The sequence below is a fragment of the Antechinus flavipes genome, chromosome 6 (assembly GCF_016432865.1).
Source record: "Antechinus flavipes isolate AdamAnt ecotype Samford, QLD, Australia chromosome 6, AdamAnt_v2, whole genome shotgun sequence".
NCBI classification, from domain to species: domain Eukaryota; kingdom Metazoa; phylum Chordata; class Mammalia; order Dasyuromorphia; family Dasyuridae; genus Antechinus; species Antechinus flavipes.
This window is the reverse complement of record NC_067403.1, coordinates 82,249,150-82,272,672: the sequence shown is the minus strand read 5'-3', so window position 1 is coordinate 82,272,672 and position 23,523 is coordinate 82,249,150. Positions and strand designations below refer to the sequence as shown.

At 34.2% G+C, this 23,523-nt stretch overlaps 1 protein-coding gene across 1 annotated transcript in view; it reads right to left on the bottom strand.

The window, feature by feature from the left end:
* Positions 1 to 23,523, bottom strand: part of LOC127541401 (uncharacterized) — a 142,304-nt gene that overhangs the window by 36,539 nt on the left and 82,242 nt on the right. Inside the window, exons 16-17 of the mRNA XM_051966684.1 lie at positions 5,065 to 5,104; positions 2,167 to 2,218 (exon numbers count right to left, since the gene is read on the bottom strand). Coding sequence (XP_051822644.1) covers positions 2,167 to 2,218; positions 5,065 to 5,104 — 92 coding nt within the window. The remainder of the gene's footprint in view (positions 1 to 2,166; positions 2,219 to 5,064; positions 5,105 to 23,523) is intronic.

Below are 23,523 nucleotides of genomic sequence, written 5' to 3'. Positions count from 1 at the left end.
CTAGCCTAGATTACACCCCTCACAACTGCCCCTAGACCCCTTCCATCTCTAGAGCTTTTTCAGTCACAGAAACGCCACTTTATTCTCAAATCTCATAGGGGTGAAGGCTGAAGTCTCTGAGGGACAGGATGTCCTTACTTCTCAGGAGGGAGGGGACTGTTTTACTACTGCCTTTTCCCACCTCACCCCAAATACTGTATTCTGTATCACCAAGCCTATACTTCCATCATGTTGTTAGCATTCGTACACATGATCTGCTCAACTGCTTTTACTACAGATAAAACACTCCAGGTTAGGGTTCTAAAATAATGGATTTTTCTTTAAAAACTTTGCTAGTTCAGGGAGTCGCCAATCTATTTATTTAGAATATATGCTTGTTCTGCTTTTATAAAACTCGAGGCTCTTACAAATTAACTCACAAAACACAGAGATACAATAATGTATTTAAATCCAAGTAAAAGAAAACCAATCTAAAGGGTACAAAGAGCAGACAAATGTACTCAGACCCTGGGAGTCTGTCTCACTTTCTCTCAAATGAGGTAATATAGCTAAGAGGCTTTGCAAACTCTTACGTGTTAAATGTCAGTTATTAGTTAATTATTGCTACAAGCACCTTGTTTCAAAAATGGAACAATAGTGTTTCACATTACAAATCTAATTAGAAGGTACACATGTATAATATCCATAGTAACATACCAGTCATTCAGTCAACCAAAACTCCAAAGGAAAGGGCAGTTCAATAAATCCAGAAAATAGTGGATATTGGGGAAGGACTCTTAAAAAAAGAGCTAATGAGCTTTAATTGAAATTTATCTAAAGTCTTTTTTCTTGTTATTATTGTTTAACTGTGTTGGTGATCCCATGTGGGATTTTCATGGTTAGATACTAGAGTAGTTTGCCATTTCCTTCTCCAGCTCATTTTACAGATGAGGAAATTAAGGCAAATAGGATTGAGTGATTTAAGATTGTATTTGAAGTCATGAAGGTAAGTTCCTGATTCCCAGCCCAGCGTTCCATTCACTGCACCACCTTGCTGCCCCACCTTGCTGCCCCTAAAGTGAAAGCCCTTCATAAGTAATCTCAAAAGCCTTTCTGTATTAATAACAGGTATAATAATAGATCAACAAAATCTCTGTTATCTGTGCAGAGGCATAGATTAGGTTAGGGAAGAATGAATCCATTTACTTGCCATTTTTCAATGTTTACCCCCCTCCCCCTCCCAATTTATGCTTTCAACCTAAAGAAACTTTTTTTTTTAATTTTTTTTTATTTATTTTTTATTTTTTTTCCTAAAGAAACTTTTGATTGTGGGAAAAATTGATAATAGCCTCAAATCTAAGTTCATGCTCCTAAATTTTTATTAGTTGATAAGCCTGGAACAGGAGCAACTTTTATTACAATTTTATCTCTGCCTCCTTAAACTTGACAGTCAGCTTCTAATCTTTCCATTATTCTTCAGACATTTCTCTAGCTCCAATGTTTTCAGGACAATTTTATTTTTGACATGTTTGGTATTTTTCATAGTTGTCAAAACTCTTACTATCTACATAAAATTTGGGGCAAGAATTTATTTTTTTTATTTAGGTCTTTTAGAAGTATATCTCAGGTATTTTTGATTATATTATATATTTAATGATGCTTTTTTCCCAAATTGTGTTGCCATTGAGGTCAATGTTCTGGTTTTTAGAGAGAAATTTTATGGTTGATATTTATCTTTATCCAGCTAAACTCCTAAAAATGCAAATCTAAAAGGTCAACAAATACAATTACAAATACCTGAAAATTAACTCCAGAGGTAAGTAAGACACAGGTCTTTCCATCCAACAGGAACATACTATAGGAAATTTTGCTTCATGAGGCCCTAACCAGAATACACTATTCCTTAATTATACACTTTTCTAGGAACTGGAGGAGATACAGAATTAAGATGTCATCTCATTGACTAGGATTTTTATGTACTTATTAGAACTAATAACAAAATCCACTCTGATGGTTTCTCCCAAATTAAATTTTCAAAAATGTTATCTATATCACAACAAAACTGAAAAATTTCATGGTTTTATTTATTTCCTCTGTCTCTATTTTGTCAGAAATATTTCCAATAATAAAGAATTTTCAATTGGTCCTTAAGCCAACAGAATTAGCAAATTTAGAAATATCTCTTACCTTGACATTTTTTTGGGGATACAAGAAGAAAAATGGTTTCAGAACTGAAGATCTGGAAATATAAAAAAAAGGAAAATTAGGGTTAGCCTAACAAATTATGAAGACTGCATATTATGTCTATGCACTGCCTGATTATTCCACTGTAACCTCCATTTCTCATATACTAATTTGTTTCCTTCCTTTTTGCTTATCTGAAGGAGAAAACGTGACAATTTTTCTATTAAAACGTGTTGCCAACATGAATAATATGGAAATATGTTTAAAATGATTATATGTATTTAACCCGTATCAGATTTCTTGCTGTCTTGGGGATAGGGGAGGTAAGGAAAGGAGGAGAAAAAATATTTGAAATTCAAAATCTTACAAAAATGAATGCTGAAAATTATCTTTCAATGTAATTGGAAAAGTAAAATACTACTGAAATTTTAAAAATGTGTTGCCATAATATAAATAGGCTATGAAACTTCACTTTTTTTCTAGTTATGATAACATATTTTCATTAATTCATAAACATTTTTTCACCCAGCTTTCTTCATATTCAACAGCATTCATCTATGAGAATGTTGGATGATTCTGGGATCTGTTTATGGTTCTGGACCAGAGCAAAATCAACTCACTCTTGGAGCGATCCAACCCTTGATTTAACCACAAGACACAAATATACACATATAAAATAAAAACATCCAAATATAGATGGGAATAGAAATATATAGAAATAAAATGATAATCAAAAATACAGACATATGTGCTCTAGATTAGCTGGTGGAATGGGATGAGCATGGAACAGAAGATAAGATAGAAAAAAATGGAATGATTAAGTAAATATTATAAGATATTGAATTCATTTTATTTTCAAAAAATTTTGAATTTCTTTAGATATATTTAAAAGCATTAAAGACTGATTTTCCCTAACTGCATGACTATTCAATTTAATCCAACAAGCATTATTAACTGCCTACTACATCTGGGTACAAAGACAAAACTGATAGCATTAGGCCATAAAGGAACTTAAGCGATCATTTAGTACAATCTCTTTATTTTTTAGAAGAGGAAATGGAGGTTTACACAGGTTAAGTGACTTAGCTTGGGTCATCCAGGTAGTGAGTATCATAGGAGGAACCTCAATACAGTTGATTATACCAGTATTCATAACTGATAATTAGCAGGGGAGGTGAAGACATAAGGAAGAAGACTTTTAAACTTAATAAAATGTGAATTAGCTTGGCAAATGCGCTAATGAGAATGCAGTCCCTGAAAAATGAGCTGCAGAAAGCTGGAAAATGGAATGAGGATCCTCTCTAACCAAGGAAAACCATCCACAGAAGATACAACTTGTCTTCTAGGATCCAATAAAAGGATGTAATTGGGAATCTTCTGTCTTTTCTGGTTTGTTTTCTCTATTTGTTTGTTTTTTGACATTAGAAGTTTAAATGTCAACAAAATCTAATAATCTGTTGGTAATAACATTAAATTATATTTAGTTTATTCAGTATCAAAAACCAAAGAGTTTTTTTTTTAATTAACATAAATCACTGAAGCTATAAATCATTGAGAATCAGGATGGAGATGAGAGTCACATTCACATTGGTATAGCACAGAGAATGTCTGCCTTAAAGCCAGGAAATCCTAGGAAGCGTAGGAAGTCTAATCCATGATCCCATACTGCCTATATCATCCCAGTCAAGTTAACTTACAATTTTCTTTTTTTTTTCTCTTTCTTTTTTTGAGGGGTAATTTTCTAAGGCTATAAGTTGCAGAAAAGGTACTAACCTACACTGACAGTTTCCTCATCAGAGAATTCCCTCTATCAATGAAATCATAGGTCCTATACTTCTCCCATTAACCTCATTCAGTCTCTAAATTTTCTTTGACCCATTTGCTCCATTAATTGAGTTCTTAAGAATGTGCTCTTTGCAGAATTCCTTTCTATTGTTCATAAGAAAATTCTTTGCTCTAAAAAACAATTTCTGTCTTAAAGTTATATACAAGTACATAACAATCATAACATTTGTGTTTATCAGCAAGATTCCATTCACTTTTGCATAGGTTTGCTTCAGAAACAAGAAAACAGGTTCCCCATTTCAAAGTCTGAATGCTTGGGAAAGCTTCAGATTTCTCAGAAAACTATATATCAAGCTCCTGTGGAAACAAGAAGAGTAGAGTCTAGTGCACATGATCAAGGAATCTCCGGGGTTAGTGGATGATGCTGAGATAGGGGAGCACAGGTGTTAATGGACCACATAGCTATTAACTGTCCAGCCCAGGTTTCTGACTATTGCTCTTTTTCTCAAGACTGTTGTTTCTCAAGATGAGGAAGTTGAACTGGAAGATCTCCAAAGGCCCCTTTTTAAAATCTCTAACATTTTATGATTTGGTTTCTACTTTTTTCCACAAACAGAAAAAACTAAAAAGAGATCCTGCCTGCCATAGGGAGCCAGGCTAAGTGGAATACTCCTTTAGGAGTAAAGTACTAGTTAGATGAAGTCATTAACTTTTCCTATTTCTGTCATGTGACTCTACATCAGCCACTTAATTTTCAAGTAAATCACCTTTCCTGGGATAAAGTCTTCTAGACAGATAAATTATCTCTGAACTTTATCATGCTCTTTCTTAGAAGAAGCCATTATCTTATATAGAAAAAAGGACTTTATACTGTAGAGAAGATTTATTCAATTACAGTTGCTCCCAAGAGCATATTCTCTAGATAAGAGAAGCTTATGGTCTATGAGTCAAAGCAAAGCTCCCTGGATGAACTTCTAAGACAAGAATGTACAGAATGTGACCTTGGTAATACTGTTCCCTCCAATCTTCTTTTATCCTTAACCAGGAAACAATGTCACAATGAACCTTTTTTTTTAAGTGTAATTTAATTGATCAACTAATTAACAATAAACTTACACTTTAGGACGACCTCCAACAATTCCAGTCAGACCAGGTGCTAAAAAATAAACAAAAAATAAATTAATTTTAAGCAGTTTCTCCTTTATAAAGGCTCTTTGAAATAATCCTATAAATCATTCTAACCTCAATTCTTCTTATAAGGCCTTCTGAGGCTTTCTTGGTCTTCTAATTCAGTGGTTCTCAAGTTATCTTTATAATATTAAAAATTATTGAGGATCTGTCCAAAGAGATTTTGTTTATGTGGTATAAAATGTGCTGCAGAGAATCCTGGAGAGCTCTGAAACTCTTTCAGAAGGTCTACAAATTCAAAATCAGTTATATATATATATGTATATATATATGTATAATTTATATATATATATATATAATAGAGACCACATTAGCAATAAAAACTGATTTTGAATTTGTAGATATATATAGCTACAAATTCAAAATCAGTTTTTATTTCTAATGTGGTCTATACATATATATACATATATATATATAGCTACAAATTCAAAATCAGTTTTTATAGTCTCTCTATATAGAGACCACATTAGAAATAAAAACTGATTTTGAATTTGTAGACCTTCTGAAAGGGTTTCAGAGATCTCCAGGATTCTCTGCAGCACATTTTGAGAACCACTGTTCTAACTAGATAATTATAGAAATTAATTTTCTAATGTAGGATATTAACAGCAACTCAAAAAATACTGAAATATTTCCATGGATCTGTGGTTTCATTAATATGGAAGTTCCTTCCAATAATATAGATAGGTGACAAGCCTTTGATTCCTACCTATCCTGTACAATTCTTATCAATGCTACCCAACAAATTTGCCATGAAGTGCCTGGTGGGGGGAAAGGGGGTAAGAGAGGGAGAGTAGAAGGGGGTATCTTCTGTTTTCTCGTTATTTCTCAAAGATGCTAGCAGTACAGTTGTTCTCCTATCTATTGTCCCTTGGCTCTTATCATTGGACTTGTCCATCTTTTATTTCAATCATACATTTCCTGCACAACATCTTTTTCTTTGGTTATTCTTCAAAGTTCTTCGTTATATGTTGCAGTTTCCATACTTTTTTCCCCATGGTTTTCTCTGTTTCTCTTCTGTTGTATTAAGAACTTATTCTTAATCCATCAGAGACCATAATACCTCATGACTTGCAGACATACAGTGGTGTCTGTTAAATCCCTTTCAGATATTCATTCATTCCACTATCATTTGTGAACCAGAATCCATAAAAAGAGGAATTACTTGAAGCTATGTACCATGTCCAAACTGTTATTGAAACTAAAAAATAAAGGGGGAAGGAAATTGCCTGGCTAATAATTTTTATCACAATTTTTAAATTGATTCTGGATAATTACTTTATCCGAAATAGCAATGTTTCATGTTTTCTTCCTTCTCTCTGCTTTGATGATCTCATTGATCATGCATGCATCCAGAATCTAGGATCTAACTAATGTGTCTATTCCAAACAATTGTGTAATTTGCATCACATATAGGTCTTCTTGTCTCTGTGGTTCTAATCCATGTCCTCCAAGTAATTCTTCATCAACTATCTACCCAATGTCATGGAGACTTTCTTCTAGATCTTTTAATAAATAAGCAAGGGCCCAATACTGAGTAGGAGAAGACAGAAAGTTGAATTGTGAAGATTGTGAGATAGTTTCGATAATCCTGATTACCTCCACTCAAAAAAGCTGTCTTTTTTACACCAATTTTATCCTAGAGATATTGTATGGCTACAAATAATGAAGTTCCAAGCAAAAGTATTAGTAAATGGACTAAAAGGCTAACTATAAACAGACTATAGAATATTACTAATGACTTGAAAACAAATAGTCATAAGAGATATTGGATAGGAGATATATAATTGGAAAAATTATATCATTGCTAGGCCAATATCCAAAAGAGATCAATAAAACAGGAAAATCCTTTTTGTATAAAAATCTTTATAGCCAGTCTTTTTGATAGACAGTAATTGAAGAATGACTGAATAAGGTGTGGTAAATGAATGTAATAAAATATTATTATGCTCCAAGAAATGAGGAAATAGATGATTTCAAAAAGATATGGAAAGATTCCTATAGTGATACTAAATGAAAAAAGCAGAACCAGAATAGTTTTATACTATAAACTTCAAAATTACAAAAGTGAACAATTTTTGAGGCTGATGAAGAATGAAGCCAGCAGAACCAGGAAAACAAAGTACACAATAGCAATACCATAAAAACAAACTTTTAAAGGTGTAAGAACTATGATCAATAAATACAATGACTAGTTATAATTCCAGAGGACTGATGATAAAACATATTACAGAGAACTGATGGATTGAGGGTAAAAAAAGAGTTGTCAGCATGTGTGAGACCATTAATTTTGCTTGTATATGCATAGTTGTTACAAAATTGTTTTTATTTTCTTTTTCCAATGTCAGAGAGATGGGGGAAGAGAGAGAGAAAATAGATTTTTTGATTTAAAAATATGTGTGTGTGTGTGTGTGTGTGTGTGTGTGTGTGTGTGTGTGTGTGTAAATGTTGGGATAGGTGCTTCTGTATAAGTCTCTACTGGGCTAGCTAGCTAAAAACATTTTTGCTTTATCTCTGTACTCTTGCTTATTTACTGACCCTGTCTTCATCAATCTATAGAAATTACAGTGAATTTTCTCTGATAGAAATCAAGGAAGCGAGGCCATTGATATTTTTCTTGAAATTTAGTGACTTCCCCAAAAGTCACTGAGGTGGAGAGAAAAACAAACCCTTCACAACTTGAGGATGAGAGAAGAGAGATTATATTTTCCCTCTACCATGAGCCATGGTATCCTTATCTCATCTCCAGAGTTCTCCTATAGACATGACCTATATGACTCCCAGGATTATGGAGTTGCACATCCCTCCCCATCTTCCCCAAAGGGAAACCATCCTCTGGTTTGGTCTGTAATGACAGTCATTAAGACCATTAATAGTTTCAGCAAAGTTTAGGCTACATCAAAGAAAGAGGAAAAAAAAAGAGCCTCTAAGTCTAAGAATCTTTTTTTATAGTCTCCCCAAACTAGAAAGTACTTGAGTGTCCCTCTCTTAGGGAATGATTAAACCATTAGTACTATATAAATGTGATAAAATAATGTTGTACTGTAAGAAATAATAACATTAACAGTTTTTAGAAGAAATTGGGAAAACATCTATGATCTGATACAGAATGTAATGAGTAGAACAAGAAGAATAATTTACATGAAGTATATTTTTAATAGAAAAAAACTTTGAAAAAACTTTAGAACTTTGCTTAACGTAATCATACTCAACAAGTCTAGTGGATTGAAAATGACTCATGCACTCCACATCCTGTCAGGGAAGTGATGGATTTGAAATCCAGAATGACACATATTTTGGGGAAAAGCCAAAGTGAGAATATTGTGTAGGCCTGTACATTATTGTTCTAAGAGATTTGTGTTGATTTTTTTTGGGGGGGAGGAAGTTATTGTTTTAATTTAGGGGAAATGGGATAGATAAAAATAAAGTTGCAGGCTACAAAATGAACCCTTCCAAAATTAGCAAGATTTGGAGATTTTTAAAAAAAGAAACAATAATAAAAAAAGGCAAATTCCATTCCAAATAATTACAAGGTGTATAAAATATTTGGGAGTCAATTTATCAAGGCATACCCAACATTTGTATAAACTCAATTACTAACTGTTCTTTGAAGAAATAAAGAATAATTTAAATAGATTGAGAAATATCCATTGTCACAGATGAACTGGGCCTATAGGAGAAAAATGACAATATTACCAAAATTATTTCAGAATTTCAGTGTCCATCTAATTATAGTATCCAAAGAGATATCTTATAGAATTCAATAAAGTAATAGTAAAATTCATTGGAGGAACAAAAGGTCTAGAATATAATGGGAAACAATAACTTTTAAAAGCTAGGAGTGAAGTATGGATAGTACATCCAAAACTCAGACAATATTATATTACAATTATCATCAAAACTGTTTGGTATTGGTTAAAAAGTAATAAAATGTAACGATGGAATAGATTGGGCAAGGGAAAATCAATAATGGAATTCAATAAATCAATTATCTAGATGAATCTGAAAATGTCCATTTATTTTTTCTTTTTAATATTTAATATTTTTATTTTCCATAATTATATGTAAAACAATTTTTACATTTGTATTTAAAATTTTGAGTTCCAGAATCTCTCCTTTCCTCCCCACCCTCATCCCCATAAGAATGAACATGTGAAGTTATGCATTTCCATAAAAGTCATATTGTAAAAGAAAACACAGATTACCCCTCCTCACCCGAAAAAAAAGTTTTTAAATAAAAAGAATTCTTCAATATATATTCAGAATAATCAGTTCTTTCTCGGAGTATGGAGAGCATTTTTCATCCTAAATCCTTCAGAGTAGTGGTGAACATTGTATTGCTGAGAATAGCAAAGTCATTCCCAGCTGATCATTCCACAACATTGCTATTACTTTGCACACAGTATATCTGCTTGAGTTTATGAAAGATTTCCCAGTTTTTCTGAGAACATTCTGCTCATTTCCCATAGAACAATAATATTTCATCATAATCACATATTACACTTTATTTAGCCATTCCTCAGCTAAAGGACATCCCCTTTATTTCCAATTTTTTGCCATAACGAGAGCTGCTGTAAATAATTTTGTACATTTATGTCCTCTTCTTTTAAAAAAAAAATCTCTTTGGGGATTCATGCCTAATAGTAGCATTATTATGTCAATAGATATACATGATTCCATAGATCTTTGGGCCTAATTCAAATCTTTTGATTATTTATCAATTGAGGAATGGTGCTTTAAAAAAAAATGACTCAGTTCTCTATATATTTGAGAAATGAAATCTTTATCAGAGAAACTTTGCTTCAAAACTCTTTTCTCAATGACTATTGAAAAATAATTCCCCACCCCCACTTATTCTCTTCTCTCTTTCCTTTTATCCTGATCCTCCTCAAAAGGGAAAAAAAAATCAGTTTTTTAGGAAAGAACTTTCTATTTGATAAGAATTTTTGGAGAAAAAATGAAATCCATTCTCAGTTCAGAGTTTGGTATCAAATATATAGGCAACTAACAGACATATGTCAGATTAAAATCAATTCCACAAAAAAATAACAGGTTAAAAGATATGAACAAATAGATCCTACAAGGTGAATGATAAACTATCAACAACCATATGAAATAATACCCTAAATCACTAATAATAAGAGAAACACAAATCAAAGCCATCTTGAAGCTTTACCTCATATTTAGCAAATTGCAAAGATGACAAGAACTGAGGATAATAAGAGTTAAAAGAGTTGTAGAAATTTAAGTACATTAAAAAGAGAATCATAATGATGGTTATTAGAGCTATGAATTCATATAATCATTTTGGGAAAAAATTTGGACTTATGCAAATGAAATAATTAAAATGTCCACACTCTTTGATTCAGAAATTCCACTAGGTATATGCCTGGAAGATGTCATTGATAAAAAGAAAGTCCCAAGGGATAGCAGAATATTTATAGAAGTAATGAACTGGAAACAAAATAGTTGTCCATTACTTTGGAGATGACAAAATGAATTCTGATACAGGAATGTAATGTAATGAAATATTACTGTTCCAAGGAGCTTTATAGAAAGACTTTTTTAAAAGTACTGATGCAAAGTGAGGTAAACAAACCTTTCCTTCTTATTATAGAACAACCTTCATGAAACAATCAAAAGTGAATATTGTAAAATTACAAATAGTAAGCATGATCCTAGAGAGGAAATGAGAAGGCACTTCCATCTCTAAAACACACGCGCATAAAAAAATAAAATAAAATAAAATAAAACAGACATATTGTTTTGCAGAAGTGAGAGTCTTTCAGATTTGGAAATATGTTGTATGCATTGTTAGATTTTTGCAGTGATGTTGACTTGTTAACTAGTTAACCATTTTTCCTCTTTACTTTCAATAATATTCTTTATTTTATGGGTAGACTTCCAGGGGAAAGGAGGGAAAGAATGTGGGGGAAATTTATGCAATATAAAATCAAAAGGTATCAATAAAACTTATTTTAATAATCATAACAGGAGAAGCTTGATAGTCCCCTTATCTTTTAATACAATCTAAATATATTTATTCTAAAATTACAGCTCTTTCCCAAAAACCTTTTCTGAAGGATAATGGATAGCCAAGTGCACTGACTAAAGCAATAGAAAAGGAATAAAAGGAAAAGCTTAGGATCATAAATTTAAGCTTCAATTCATGTATGAAAATCATTTAAAAAATAAGAGTGTGAAATACACTATATCTCCTAATCACAGCTATGAAAGGGACATTATATGCTTTTCTTCTAATGTGATATGATCTTTAATATTCAGGTTGTCTGTCCATTTGGAAAATGTTTATGGAATATGATGCTAGCCTAACTTCTACAAGAATGGCTTCCATTTTCCCCAGAAGTTCTTAGAAGTCACATAACATATACTTTTTGCTCACTATTTCTGAATCCTTAATTGACTCCTTAATCTCATATACAGCTCCATGGGGTCACCATGGAATTTGCAGGAGAGGTAGGATGGGAGCAAGTCAACACTTTCTGTAGAAGAAAAATAAACCTAGTGACACAGTTGATCTAGTGGGAAAGAGTTGAACAAATGATGAACGAAGATAACAATATTATTACATGAGAAGAAATGATCACTTTAAAAAATTCAGAGAAACATGAGAAGACTTATGAACAGATGCAGAAAAAAGTAAGCAGGAGAACAATATATGCAGTACCTACAATAATAGACAAAAATAATTCTGAAAGGAAGATCAACTCTAATAAATAGCAATGGCCAATCCTGATCCCAGAAAGGAGATGATATAACACATTCTCCTTCCACACTCAAGGCTCATTTTCCCTCTTACTTGCTGGACTGGAGAAACCTCTATCCTTTCTCCTCATTCTCCTGATTGGTGACTGCTTGCTCAGACTATTTTCAGAAGGACTCTGGCACTGATTTATGCCATTTCTAACTTTACCCTCCAGACTTCTCCCTGACACATGTTATATTTTTTATCCCCATAAACCCTCTATCCAGTTTCCCTTTATGTTGTCTTAGAAAGTAAGCTCCTTGAGGGCAGGTCAGTCTCACTTGTTTTTATTGTTATCCCAAAGCCTAATACAATACCTTAATAAGTGCTCTCCCTCCTCTCTCTTTCTCCCTTCTCTTCTTTCCCTTTTTCTTACCCCACCAAACTTCTCTCCACACCTCCTCTATCTCAAAGTAAGAGTAGAAAATGTTGTAAATGCTCTGACAGTCATTTTGTTAGATCATTTTTCTTGCAACTGTTTTTCTTTGTTCTAAGAGAGGTTCAATATGTATATATGGAAATAAACAGATAATGATTGTGGAATTAAAAAGCAAAAGCAAAAGGCACAATAAAACTTATGAAAACATACACAAAAATGTTTTCTGGGGCAGAGGTGGTGCAGTGGATGGAGTGCCGGCTGGAGAGAGCCAGGAAAACCTGTGTTCAAATTTGGTTTTGGATATTTCCTAATTGTTTGATTCTGGGCAACCCATTCGACCTCTGTTTGCCTCAGTAAAATGTGGATAATAACATCACCATTTTCCCAGGGTTCTTGTAAGAATGGAATTTGATAATATTTGTTTTTTTTTAATTTTCAAGGATAGCTTTTCCATATTAACCCTTGAAAAACGCCGTATTCTCATTTTCCCCTTTCTCCCCATGGATGTAATCCAATATATGTTAAATATGGTAATCTATGTTAAATCCAATATAGGCAAACAATTAATGAGATAATATTTGTAAAATGCCTGACGCATAGTAGGTGCTATGTAAATATTAGCGATTATTACCTGGGCAGACCCTGTCTATGATTCGAAACTAAGCAGACCATCTGCAAATAGTTTTTTTAATACAGAAAAGGCTTAACTAACAAATGCTCACTCAGTCATTCTCTTCTCTACCTTTGCTTCTAAGAATTTACCCCATTTGCACCTCATATGCTTATTCTTTCTGCCTTGAATTATGATTTCTTGGCTACATATTCAGTCAACAACCATCGATTACGTAGCCAGGTCATGGAAACATGAAGAAAGGTAAAATCAGCCCCGTACCCTCCACATTCTAAAGGGGCGTCTTCCTTATAGCTGTAATAAAATCCGCGAGCTTGTATCACTGCTGATCAAAGCCTGAGCAGGCGAGGAGCCCTCCCTCCGTTCCTCCCCAGCAATGCTGCGCCCCGCCCCCAAGCACTTCGGCCCCGCTCTCTCCGCGGGGTCCGCTCCCACACGCTTCCCTTCCTTGGGCCAGGGGCTCCGATTCCCAGGGCGGGAGTTAGGAGAGACCGCCACCAGTCTCTGCCCGCTTCCAGTCTCTGCCCGCTTCCTTCTTGCCCTTTCACGCTTCCCCCAAGGTTTGGGAGCAGACGGTTGCGCCTGGGGGGTGGGGATAGGTTGGACTCTTAGGGGCAGGCTGCCCTCCCCCGCACCTAACTTGCATAAAACGCAAGGTGAAACGGAGGACTCCCAGTCAGGCCGAGTCCCTGGCGCCCCCGCTTGCCTTCCGCCTCGCTCAGAGTTGTTGGCTTCTTGTCGCTACACTTAACCCCAGGCGCCGGACCTCAAACTACGGGGGGCCAGATGCGGCAGCTGAGGAAGGTTATCCCCCTCACCCAGGGCTTATTTAAAGGCCCACAAAACAAAGGCTTTGTTTTTACTATAGTCCGGCCCTCCAACAGTCTGAGGGACAGTGAAGTGGCCCCCTGTTTAAAAAGTTTGAGGACCCCTAGAATTAGACACGTTATTAAGTTGAACGTTGGTACTTCCCTGGTGGGACGCTAGGTGGCGCCATAGTGCACAGAGCGCTGGTCCTCGAATCCGGAACCTGAGTTCAAATCCAGCCACAAAATATTTACTTAGCTGTGTGACCTAGGTAAATCACTTGAACCTGTTTGCCTCAGTTTACTCATGTGTAAAATGAGCTGGAAAAGGAAATGGCAAATCACTCCAGTGTCTCTGTCAAGAAAATCGCAAACTTGATCATGTGGCAACAGACATGACTGAAGTGACTCAATAACAAAACAATATTTCTATAGTAGCTTGATTTTTAGTGAATAGCATTTTTCTTCCCTTTTTTCTGTCATCAACTTGATTATTTGAGTATATTGAATGCATGCCATCTTATTTTGCTCTATTTGTCTACTTTGAAATCAAAATTTGTGATATAAACTTCCTCAATGCAAATTTTTCTTCTAATGAATAAAAGTATTAAATATAAATATTTATATTATATATTACATATAGAAATAATAACTTTGAGATCATGGGAAGAAAACAGGAGTCAGAGAAAACCTTTTCATAGATCCTTAGTTTAAATGATGGTTCTTCTACTAAGCTGTCCAGCTGATCTTAGGTAAATCATTTAATCCCATTGGGCCTTGGTTTTCTCTTTTGCAAAAGAAGGTTTTTAGGTTAGATTATCTCTAAGATAATTTCCATGTGTAGGTCCTGTGATCCATTTGGCCGTTATCTTTTGGACATTCTATCACCCTCCTTCCCCCAAAAAGGTTGTTTTATAACCTGTCTCATTATAAATTTACAAGCTTATGTCCTCCATCTATATTACTGCTATTACTCTATCACTTCATTCCCTTTCTAATTAAAATTCTGGGGGGGTTGTCTATATATTAAACATGAAAACACGAATAATTCCATCACACCCTAATTTAATATCTCCTGACGCCCTTTCCTCTTGTTTCAAAACCTCTGATATTTTTATTCTGAGCTACTGTATCTCACATTCTGAATAAATGGCCCTTAGTCAACTTTCACTTTATTATTTAATTCTTTACTAATTGACATCAGGACCTTTAAGAAACATTGCCTCATGCCCCATGGGAAAGCATCTCCCTGAACTCTGCCTCACTGATAATCTTAATCTATGAAGCCTAATAACAAACTCTGTCTCTTGGACTTTTGTTTATTACTCTTGCTTCCTATTCCTTCTAATCGACTCTGTCATCCAGAACTTGCTTTGACCACTCAAGACTACAGAGAAGGTTCCAACTGGCCTTCATTTTGTTGAATAGCGCTTTAAGATAAATATAAACTAAAATTACATTTAAAAATAAGATTGGCTTCAGACTGGGCATGCACTTTGGAACAATATAAGAGATTAGAGTGCAGGAAGGATTTTATTTCTGACTCACCTTTGATCTCTTACATTTCTCATTCATTGCCCCTCCTCTTGAACTTCAATGTGAAAAAGGGGGGGGTCAAAACATATTTTATCAGAACATTTTCAACATACTTTCACTGCTGATGTTCTCTTACTGAAAACTCTTTGGAAGTTTTATCTCTCCAAGCTATTAGAATATGGGTATCTGAACTCAAGGGTGCTGTACAAAGAAGTTATTTTACTTTTACAAAAAGTTTAGCATTTACAGTCACTGTTTCATTGAGTTCAATTACATTTTTAATTATTCCATCCATTTCCTCTAAATTCAGAAGATAAAACATTTGTTGTGATATTGTTGTTTCAAACCAAAAGAGAAGCTTGCAGTAAACTGTTAAACCAAGGACCTTTTTTGAAAGGGTCTTCCAACACACTTAAGAGATCAGTCATAATATTTACATATACTCAAGCACTTTAACCTTTCAAGCTGTGTTAACCAGCTGTCACTTTGGTGTCAAACTCCGGTCATTTTAATGTGAAATCGGGGTCAGTGCATTTGAAAAAAAAAAAAAAAACTTTATTTATTTTGCTGTTAGTGAAGCCCTTCATGGCTACTGTAACTCTAACCAAAATGGAAAAAAAAAAAAAAAAAAGGGCAAACATACCTTTTGAGCTCACCTTTGACCTGAACCCATGGGGATTTATGACAGTTCAGAGGAGAATATGAAAGTTAATTACAGAAGGCAAAATTTAAAAAAGAATATTATAAGCTATAATCAGCTATATTTCAAATTATAATCACATAATCAAAGTTTAGGGATCATTTTTATTTCTAAGAAAAAATTATCTTAGACCAAAATTCAATATTGACATCATAAAATTATGTCATTTCTCTATATTCCTAAATAAGACCAGATGTCCTAAACCATGAGTGCATTTATGAACTTATTTACATTTTATCTTTTACATGTGACTCTAAAGATTAATTTTGGAGGAATTTCAAATCACAAAAAGTTACAAATTTAGATAAAAATAATCTGTATAAACATATACATACATATGTACATATATATGTATATGTATATATATGTGTGTGTTTGTAAACATAGCTTGGCCAGTGTATTTTGGCTTATTAGCAATTCATTTTTTTTTATCACACATTAAAAAACCTTGCTGAAGTGAATAACAAGTAATATGATTTCTAGAACACCTTTTACTTTAAGGATCAAAAACACAAGTCAAGATTTATATGGCACAAGTTCCAATGATTTTTGATGAAGAAAGCCATCTACACCCAGAAAGGACTGTGGGAAGTGAGTGTGATATTAGATTTTCACTCTTTCTGTTGTTTGCTTGCATTTCGTTTTCTTACTCCATTTTTTGTTGTTGTTGTTGTTTTGATCTGATTTTTCTTATGGAGCAAGATAATTGTATAAATGTTTACATATATTGAATTTAACATATATTTCAACATTTATAACATAGACTTGGGGGAGGGGTTGGGGAAAGGAGGGGAAAATTTGGAACACAGGGTTTTGCAAGGGTCAATGTTGAAAAATTACTCATCCTTATGTCTTGAAAATTAAAAGCTTTACTAATTTTTTTTAATTAAAAAAAAAGATTTATATGGCACAAATGAAACCAAAGTACCCTGGGGCATTTGTTGGCTTAGTTTCACACTATTTCACATTTGGTCTTCCAAATGATACCTCTTTCAATTTAACCAACAACATTTCTTAAGCACCAACTATGTACATGGTATATAGTAGGCAATGGAAATATAAAGACTAAAATAATCAGTCCCTATCCTCAAGGAACTTACATTGTCATAAAGGGGAGCTACAACTTATCAGTCTGTATTTTGAATTCTATGATTATGATGTAATAATTTTATATCATCACTTTTATTTGGATAGGCATCTTGTAGTCAAAATAAAATAACACAATTCTTTAAAAATAGCCTTAATAAGTGAATAATTCATATACTCAGAAGCCATATAGTCAGCCTGGAGCCTCAAACAGGCATACATAAAGTAGAACCTTGTTAAGATAATTTCTTATATATAGTAGGTATACAATGATTATTATTTTTTTATTAAAGCTTTTTAATTTTCAAAAGATATGCATGGATAATTTTTCAGCATTGATCCTTGCAAAACCTTGTGTTCCAATTTTTTCTCCCCTTCGCCCACTTCCTCCTCTACATAACAAGTAATCCAATATATGCATACATATATATATATATATATATATATATATATATACAATTATCTTACTGCACAAGAAAAAATCAAATCAAAAAGGAAAAATAATGAGAAAGAAAATATAATGCAAGCAAACAACAGAAAGAGTGAAAATGCTATGTTGTGAACCACACTCAGTTCCCACAGTCCTCTCTCTGGGGGTGGATGGCTGTCTTTATCACAACATCATACAATGATTTTTTTTTATTTAATGAAACAAATTTATCAGTTCAAATTTACACACTTACTGCTGGTATTTTATCTCCTTGATCTTGGACCAATCCTGAGCACAAACGGTCCTTGTCTGAACATAGACTTCACGTCTGTAGTGTACTGTATATTTGGGCCCTTGATGATGTTCAATTTAGAACTTTATTATATATTGTATTCATGTTATTCTTCTGATTCATCTTAAGTTTTATCTCCCCAATTAAATTCCTTTAAAAAGACAATATTAATCACCTAACTATTAAGCTAGATCCTGGAATTAAAAATTTACAAAGATAAAAAGACAACAGTCCATGATCCCAAAGAGCTAATGTTTTAAAGGGACAAAAGGAACCATAAAAGTGTACATGGATAAATATCTTACAAGAAAACCTGAGAAGGAAGAGAGAACTAAAAATCAGTAGATGAGACGAGACCTCCTTCAGAGGGAGGGCATCTGAGTGGAACCTCATGGGAAAACAGATTCTGAGAAGTGGAAAGTGCACTCTGGCTGTGACTTGTGTGATGGCCAAACAGAAGGGGGGTGAGGTCAAGTTCAAGGAAGGGTTAGGAGTCCAATTTGGCTAGAATGTAGAGAATCTGAAGAGGAATGCTACCGAATAAGGCTGGAAAGATAGGTAGAAGCCAGATTGTGGAGGGTTTTAAAATGTGGAATAAAAGAATGGATATTGAATTCTCAAAGCAATAGAAAGCTGCTGTAGATTTTTTTTTTCTTAACATAAGAGTAGCTATACATTAGGAATATTATTTTGACAGCTTGAGAGGAGACTGGAGAAGAGCCAGATTATGAGGAGGTCAGTCAGAAGCTAGATGAAGGTTGAAAGAGAATGGGGTTATGTGAGTGGAAGGAAGGAGATGGTGTTTGGGAGTAGAATGAGTGAAAGTTGGTATATGGATTAGGTGGGGGAGAAAATTTGTGTGTGTGTGGTGGTAGTGGGGAGGATTCTGAGATAGATGAACCTGCTCTATTATAAGAACAGTAGTATCTTCAACTGAAAATTGGGAAGTTTGAAGTGCGTCAATTTAAGGTGAAAGAAAAGTCAGAGATCATTCCTTATCATATTCTTTTAAAAGAATCCTCAAATGTAGCAATGGTAGAGTTGGGTTCAAACATTCTGGTTTGCCTTTCCCTCACATTATTATTCACTCATTTCCTGGATGCATTCCTTCTCTGCTCCAGAAATTTGTATCAAAAGGTCTGTAATTCTCTCCTTTTTTAATTCTAAGAAGCCCCTAGTCAAAAACAGTGTTTCAATCAAAACACCTTAGTTTAAACCTCTCTTCCCCCTAAATAGCCTCTTCCCAGATGCGTTCTCCAGAATGCAATTCAAGATTGGCAATAAGCGACTAAGGTAGTTTCTAAAGACAAAATACCCTTTTAAGGCAAATAAAGACAAATGGATTTTTCCTGTGCCCAGAGCAAATGGATTCAGGCTCCCAAAAAGGAACCCAGGGAATAAGGAGATAGAGAATTATACCTTGGGGTCAGCAATGGGGAGGAAGTGGCAAATGTCCAGACACACTTATTGTTTTATTGCTCCAAAAACTTTGCCTCAGGACTCTGGATTTCAGCTACCTCTTGACTGGCAATTTGTCAACTTCTGCCCTAGTTTCATAAACCTGGGGCTCTCCTCACCAGCTGTAATCCTTTCTGAGTCTGACCACTGAAGGGACTCATTTTCAAAGATCCACAAGGGGTATGGCCTATCACTGTTGACCCAAAGGAGCAGTTTCTCTTGTCATTCACTCTGATCCCATCTCATAAAAGGATTAACCTAGGTAGTTGCTGCTCAATACTGTGTTAGCAACATTTCTCCTCCCATGTGACTTACTCTTGAATTTTCAAGGACCAGCTCAGCTCCCTCTACACAAGTATTTACTGAGGTCCTATAATGGGCAAGGCAGGTCCTAAATAAATACTTTTAAGTTGAATTAGAAGCTCCTAACAATTTAAGGTTTAAAATTATTTTTAAAGCATGGATCATCATTTTCATTGTCATCATTTTCCAAAAAAGATTTTTTTTTATGGTGCATTGTCCCCCCATATTTGTACTGCCCTTGTAGTATATTACTATTTGCCTAAATGTCTCCCCTTATACTGTAAACTCCATGAGGATGGAGACTTATTTTTGTATCCTTCCACTATCCCTTGTGTTCTGTAGCTCCTTTGTATATACCTCTTAAATGACTGAATTAAATACCTGCTCCAGCCCTAGCTTACTCAAGAAAGAAAAGGAAAAATACACAAAGGCTATGAATCGGGATGAAGGGCCTACAGAATAAAAGCTACTTCATTTATAGCAAGTGCAGAACCAAAAAATAGCAGAAAGATCTGCGAGAGGAGGATCTCACCTTCTGGGAGAAGGTAGTGCCTTCCATTATAATTAGAGCTTATTCATTACCAAGTTACAATAGTAACAATAGGTCCAAACAATCAGTCACTTTTAGTTTCACACAAACTAAAGGAGTAGAATTTAATTGGGTGAATGTTTTCTAGGTCCAAGATAAGATAGTTTTAGACTCAGAATGATTGGGTTGGGGGAGGAGTGAGAAGTTAAGAAGTGAGGTGGGAGAAGGGAATTCACTTTGTGAATCCTTCAATCCAGATGTAATGCAAATTCAGGTTTCTCAAAACCCCTCCTTAGAAGTTCAACTTTAACTTTTTGAGGCTGTCATGTTTAATTTAAAATGGAATCCAGTTTTCAAAGGACCAAAATAAACTTATTCAAAGTTCATGGGATTTATTTCAGAACTCCCCAAACAAGAACTTTGTCCACTCTTGATTTCTGCAAGCCATCAGATAAATAGTCTTGTCAAATCAGTTTTTCCATTTTCTTAAATGAACAAATGTAAAAATTTTAAGTGCGGCTTGCATTTTGTTTTCTTTGTCATGTCTTTCCTTTTTGATCTGACTTATTTTGTGTGTGATATTTATGGAAATATGTATAGAAGAATTGCACTTGTTTAACATGTATTGGATTACTTGCCTTCTAGGGGAGGGGTGGGGAAAAGGGAAGGACAAATTTAGAATGCAAAATGTTGTAAGGGTGAATGTTGAAGATTTTTAAAAAGTAAAAAATTTTAATAAAAAAAATTTTAAGTGTAGAAGTACTAAATGCAGTATTTAGGGATGTATTGGAAAATCTTCACATTCACACTTACCCTCTAAAAGCATTTACTTATCGTATAGTTTTCTTTTTAAAAATTAAAACAATGCACACATACACACATAAGCCCCTTTTCCAAAATCGATAGAAATAATTGCTAAGAGGAACTTTTGGGTGGAGTTTAATTGAAACAGAAATCGACACTTTAAAAAAAAAACTTGGCCATTGCTTACATCTTTATTATTATGAAGCATGGGCAACTTCATATGGCTTTTGTAAAAGAGACAACACTGCAGTGCCTTGGAAAGAGCACTGGGTTTGGAGTTTGATCATTCTAGCTCTGGATAGTTATGGCCTTAGTGAACCTGAACAAGGTATTTTCTCTTCTTTAGTCTCGGTTTCTTCATCTGTAAAATGAGACAGTTAAACTAAATAATCTCTAAGATTCTTTCTAGATCTAAGTCTTATAATCTACTAGATATTTTCTTATGTTCTTATTAGCATCTCTTAAGGGATTAAAACACACACACACACACACACAATTCCCAATCCAGAGTTAATGTGGAAGTTAGAAAGCTACCTTTGGAATAGGGAAACCTGGTGTTCAAGACCTACCCACCCTGGCTGCACAAACCTGGATTCTGGGTATTTAACTTCTCAGAGGTCCATGCAACACATAAATACTCAAAAGTGCAAGCTAAGTGCCAAACTGTGTGAGTTTGCTCATTGGCAATTATTAACAAAATCACTGGTCTGGTCTACATATAGATAATCAATGTGTGTATATATAATAAATATATTATATTATAAATATGTAAATAATTATATATAATTATATAAAATATATAAATATTATATTATAATTTATACACACACATCTATCTATCTATAGATATCTAGATATATAAATATGTATGTATATATATCTCTAGTCACACACATGTATATATCACACATATACAAATAGCTATACCAACACACAAACATACATGTATACACACATATACATGCACACACATGTTGAATTAGTGGTCTTTATTTCCACAATATAACTCTCCACAATACTGGGGAATAGTCATCCATCATGCTAGCCAAGTGACCAAACAAGTGAAACGTTTATTAAATGCCCTCCATGAACAGGTACAATAATAATGTACAATAATGGGGATGCAAACACCAGACCAAACCCCCATTTCTTCCCATATATTCTAAGGAGACTCTCATTTTAAAGGGGAAGAGAACACATGTAATATTTTGTTTATATAGGTAAACACAAACCCCAAACAAGCGGCTACACAGGAAACTTGTTGGAGAAGGCACTAACAGCTGGGGAGAAAAGGCCTCCCATGCAGAATGTGGCACTTGAGCTGAGCCTTGAAGGAAACCAGGGATTCCAAAAGGTCAGAGGTGAGGAGGAAGAGAATTCCAAACATGAGGGATGGCCAGTGTAAAGACTTGGAGGGAGAAGATAGAGTGACATGTTCGAGGAACTGCCAAGGACGGTACGGCCGGACCACGGAGTGTGCGGATGGAAAATGTATAATAAGGCAGGAAAGATGTAATGTGAGGGCAGGTTGTGAGGAGCTTGAAGTCCCAAAAAGAGGAATTTAGATTTGATCCTAGAGGTATAAGAGAACCACTGGTGTTTATTGAATAAAGGGGTGCTAGATGTAGTCAGATCTATGCTTTAGAATCATTTTTGGGATTATGTCGAGGAGAAGGTGACTTGGGGAAGGAAAACTAACTAGAAGGCTATTTCAAGAGTCCAAGCAAGAGTTAAAAAGAGCAGGATTAGTGATAGCCATGTGAGTAGAGAATAAACATGTCAGAGATATTATGAAAATGTAGAAATGACAAGATTTGGCAAGTGAGTACCCAGAGGTCACATTAAAGGTCTTTTTTAGCTCTCTTAAGTCTTTTTATACTATGATATAATTATGTTATTTTATATATGGTATAACTAATGTTATTTTAGTTTATTTAAAAAGTAATTCAAGTAACTATATAAAAGTTCCTTCTTTTAAAGATAGTATAATAGATAGCATGAATGGGCAGCCACTTAATTCCTTAGGGGAAAAACATAATTTAATCAATAGGGCTAAGCTGATTCAATTAATTCCCAAAGGTGGGAATTAATCAAAGAAGTGATATAATATCAAGTCAAAATATCCAACCACTTCCCTCAGCCTTCCCTACTCCAAAATCTATAGTCAGACACTTTTGATGAGTGGTCTTAATCATGAAATTGGGCCACCAAAGGATGCTGAAAAGCACTTTGTCAAGTTGAAATCACGATAGATAATCATATATATATATATATATGTATGTATGTATATATACATATATATATATATATATATGTCTAGATATGATATTGTTTTATTATTCCATGTGTTGCAATGCAAGATAATTTAAAAAAGGTTTGGGTCATATAATTACCTTCAAACTAACATAATACTCTGCACATAAAACCCTCCTTGGCAACTGTATCCCTTAACAGGAACAATTTTTTTTTCTTTTATTTCTTTCTCTTCTACTTAATATCCCGTCCAAGATGTACAGCTATTTTTCAGAATCATCTCTCAGCTCATCTTTTTAATTTTTTTATTATAGCTTTCTACTGGCAGAACATATGCATGAATAATTTTTCAACATTGACCCTTGCAAACACTTCTGATCTAACTTTTCCCTTTCTTCCCTCCACCCCCTCCCC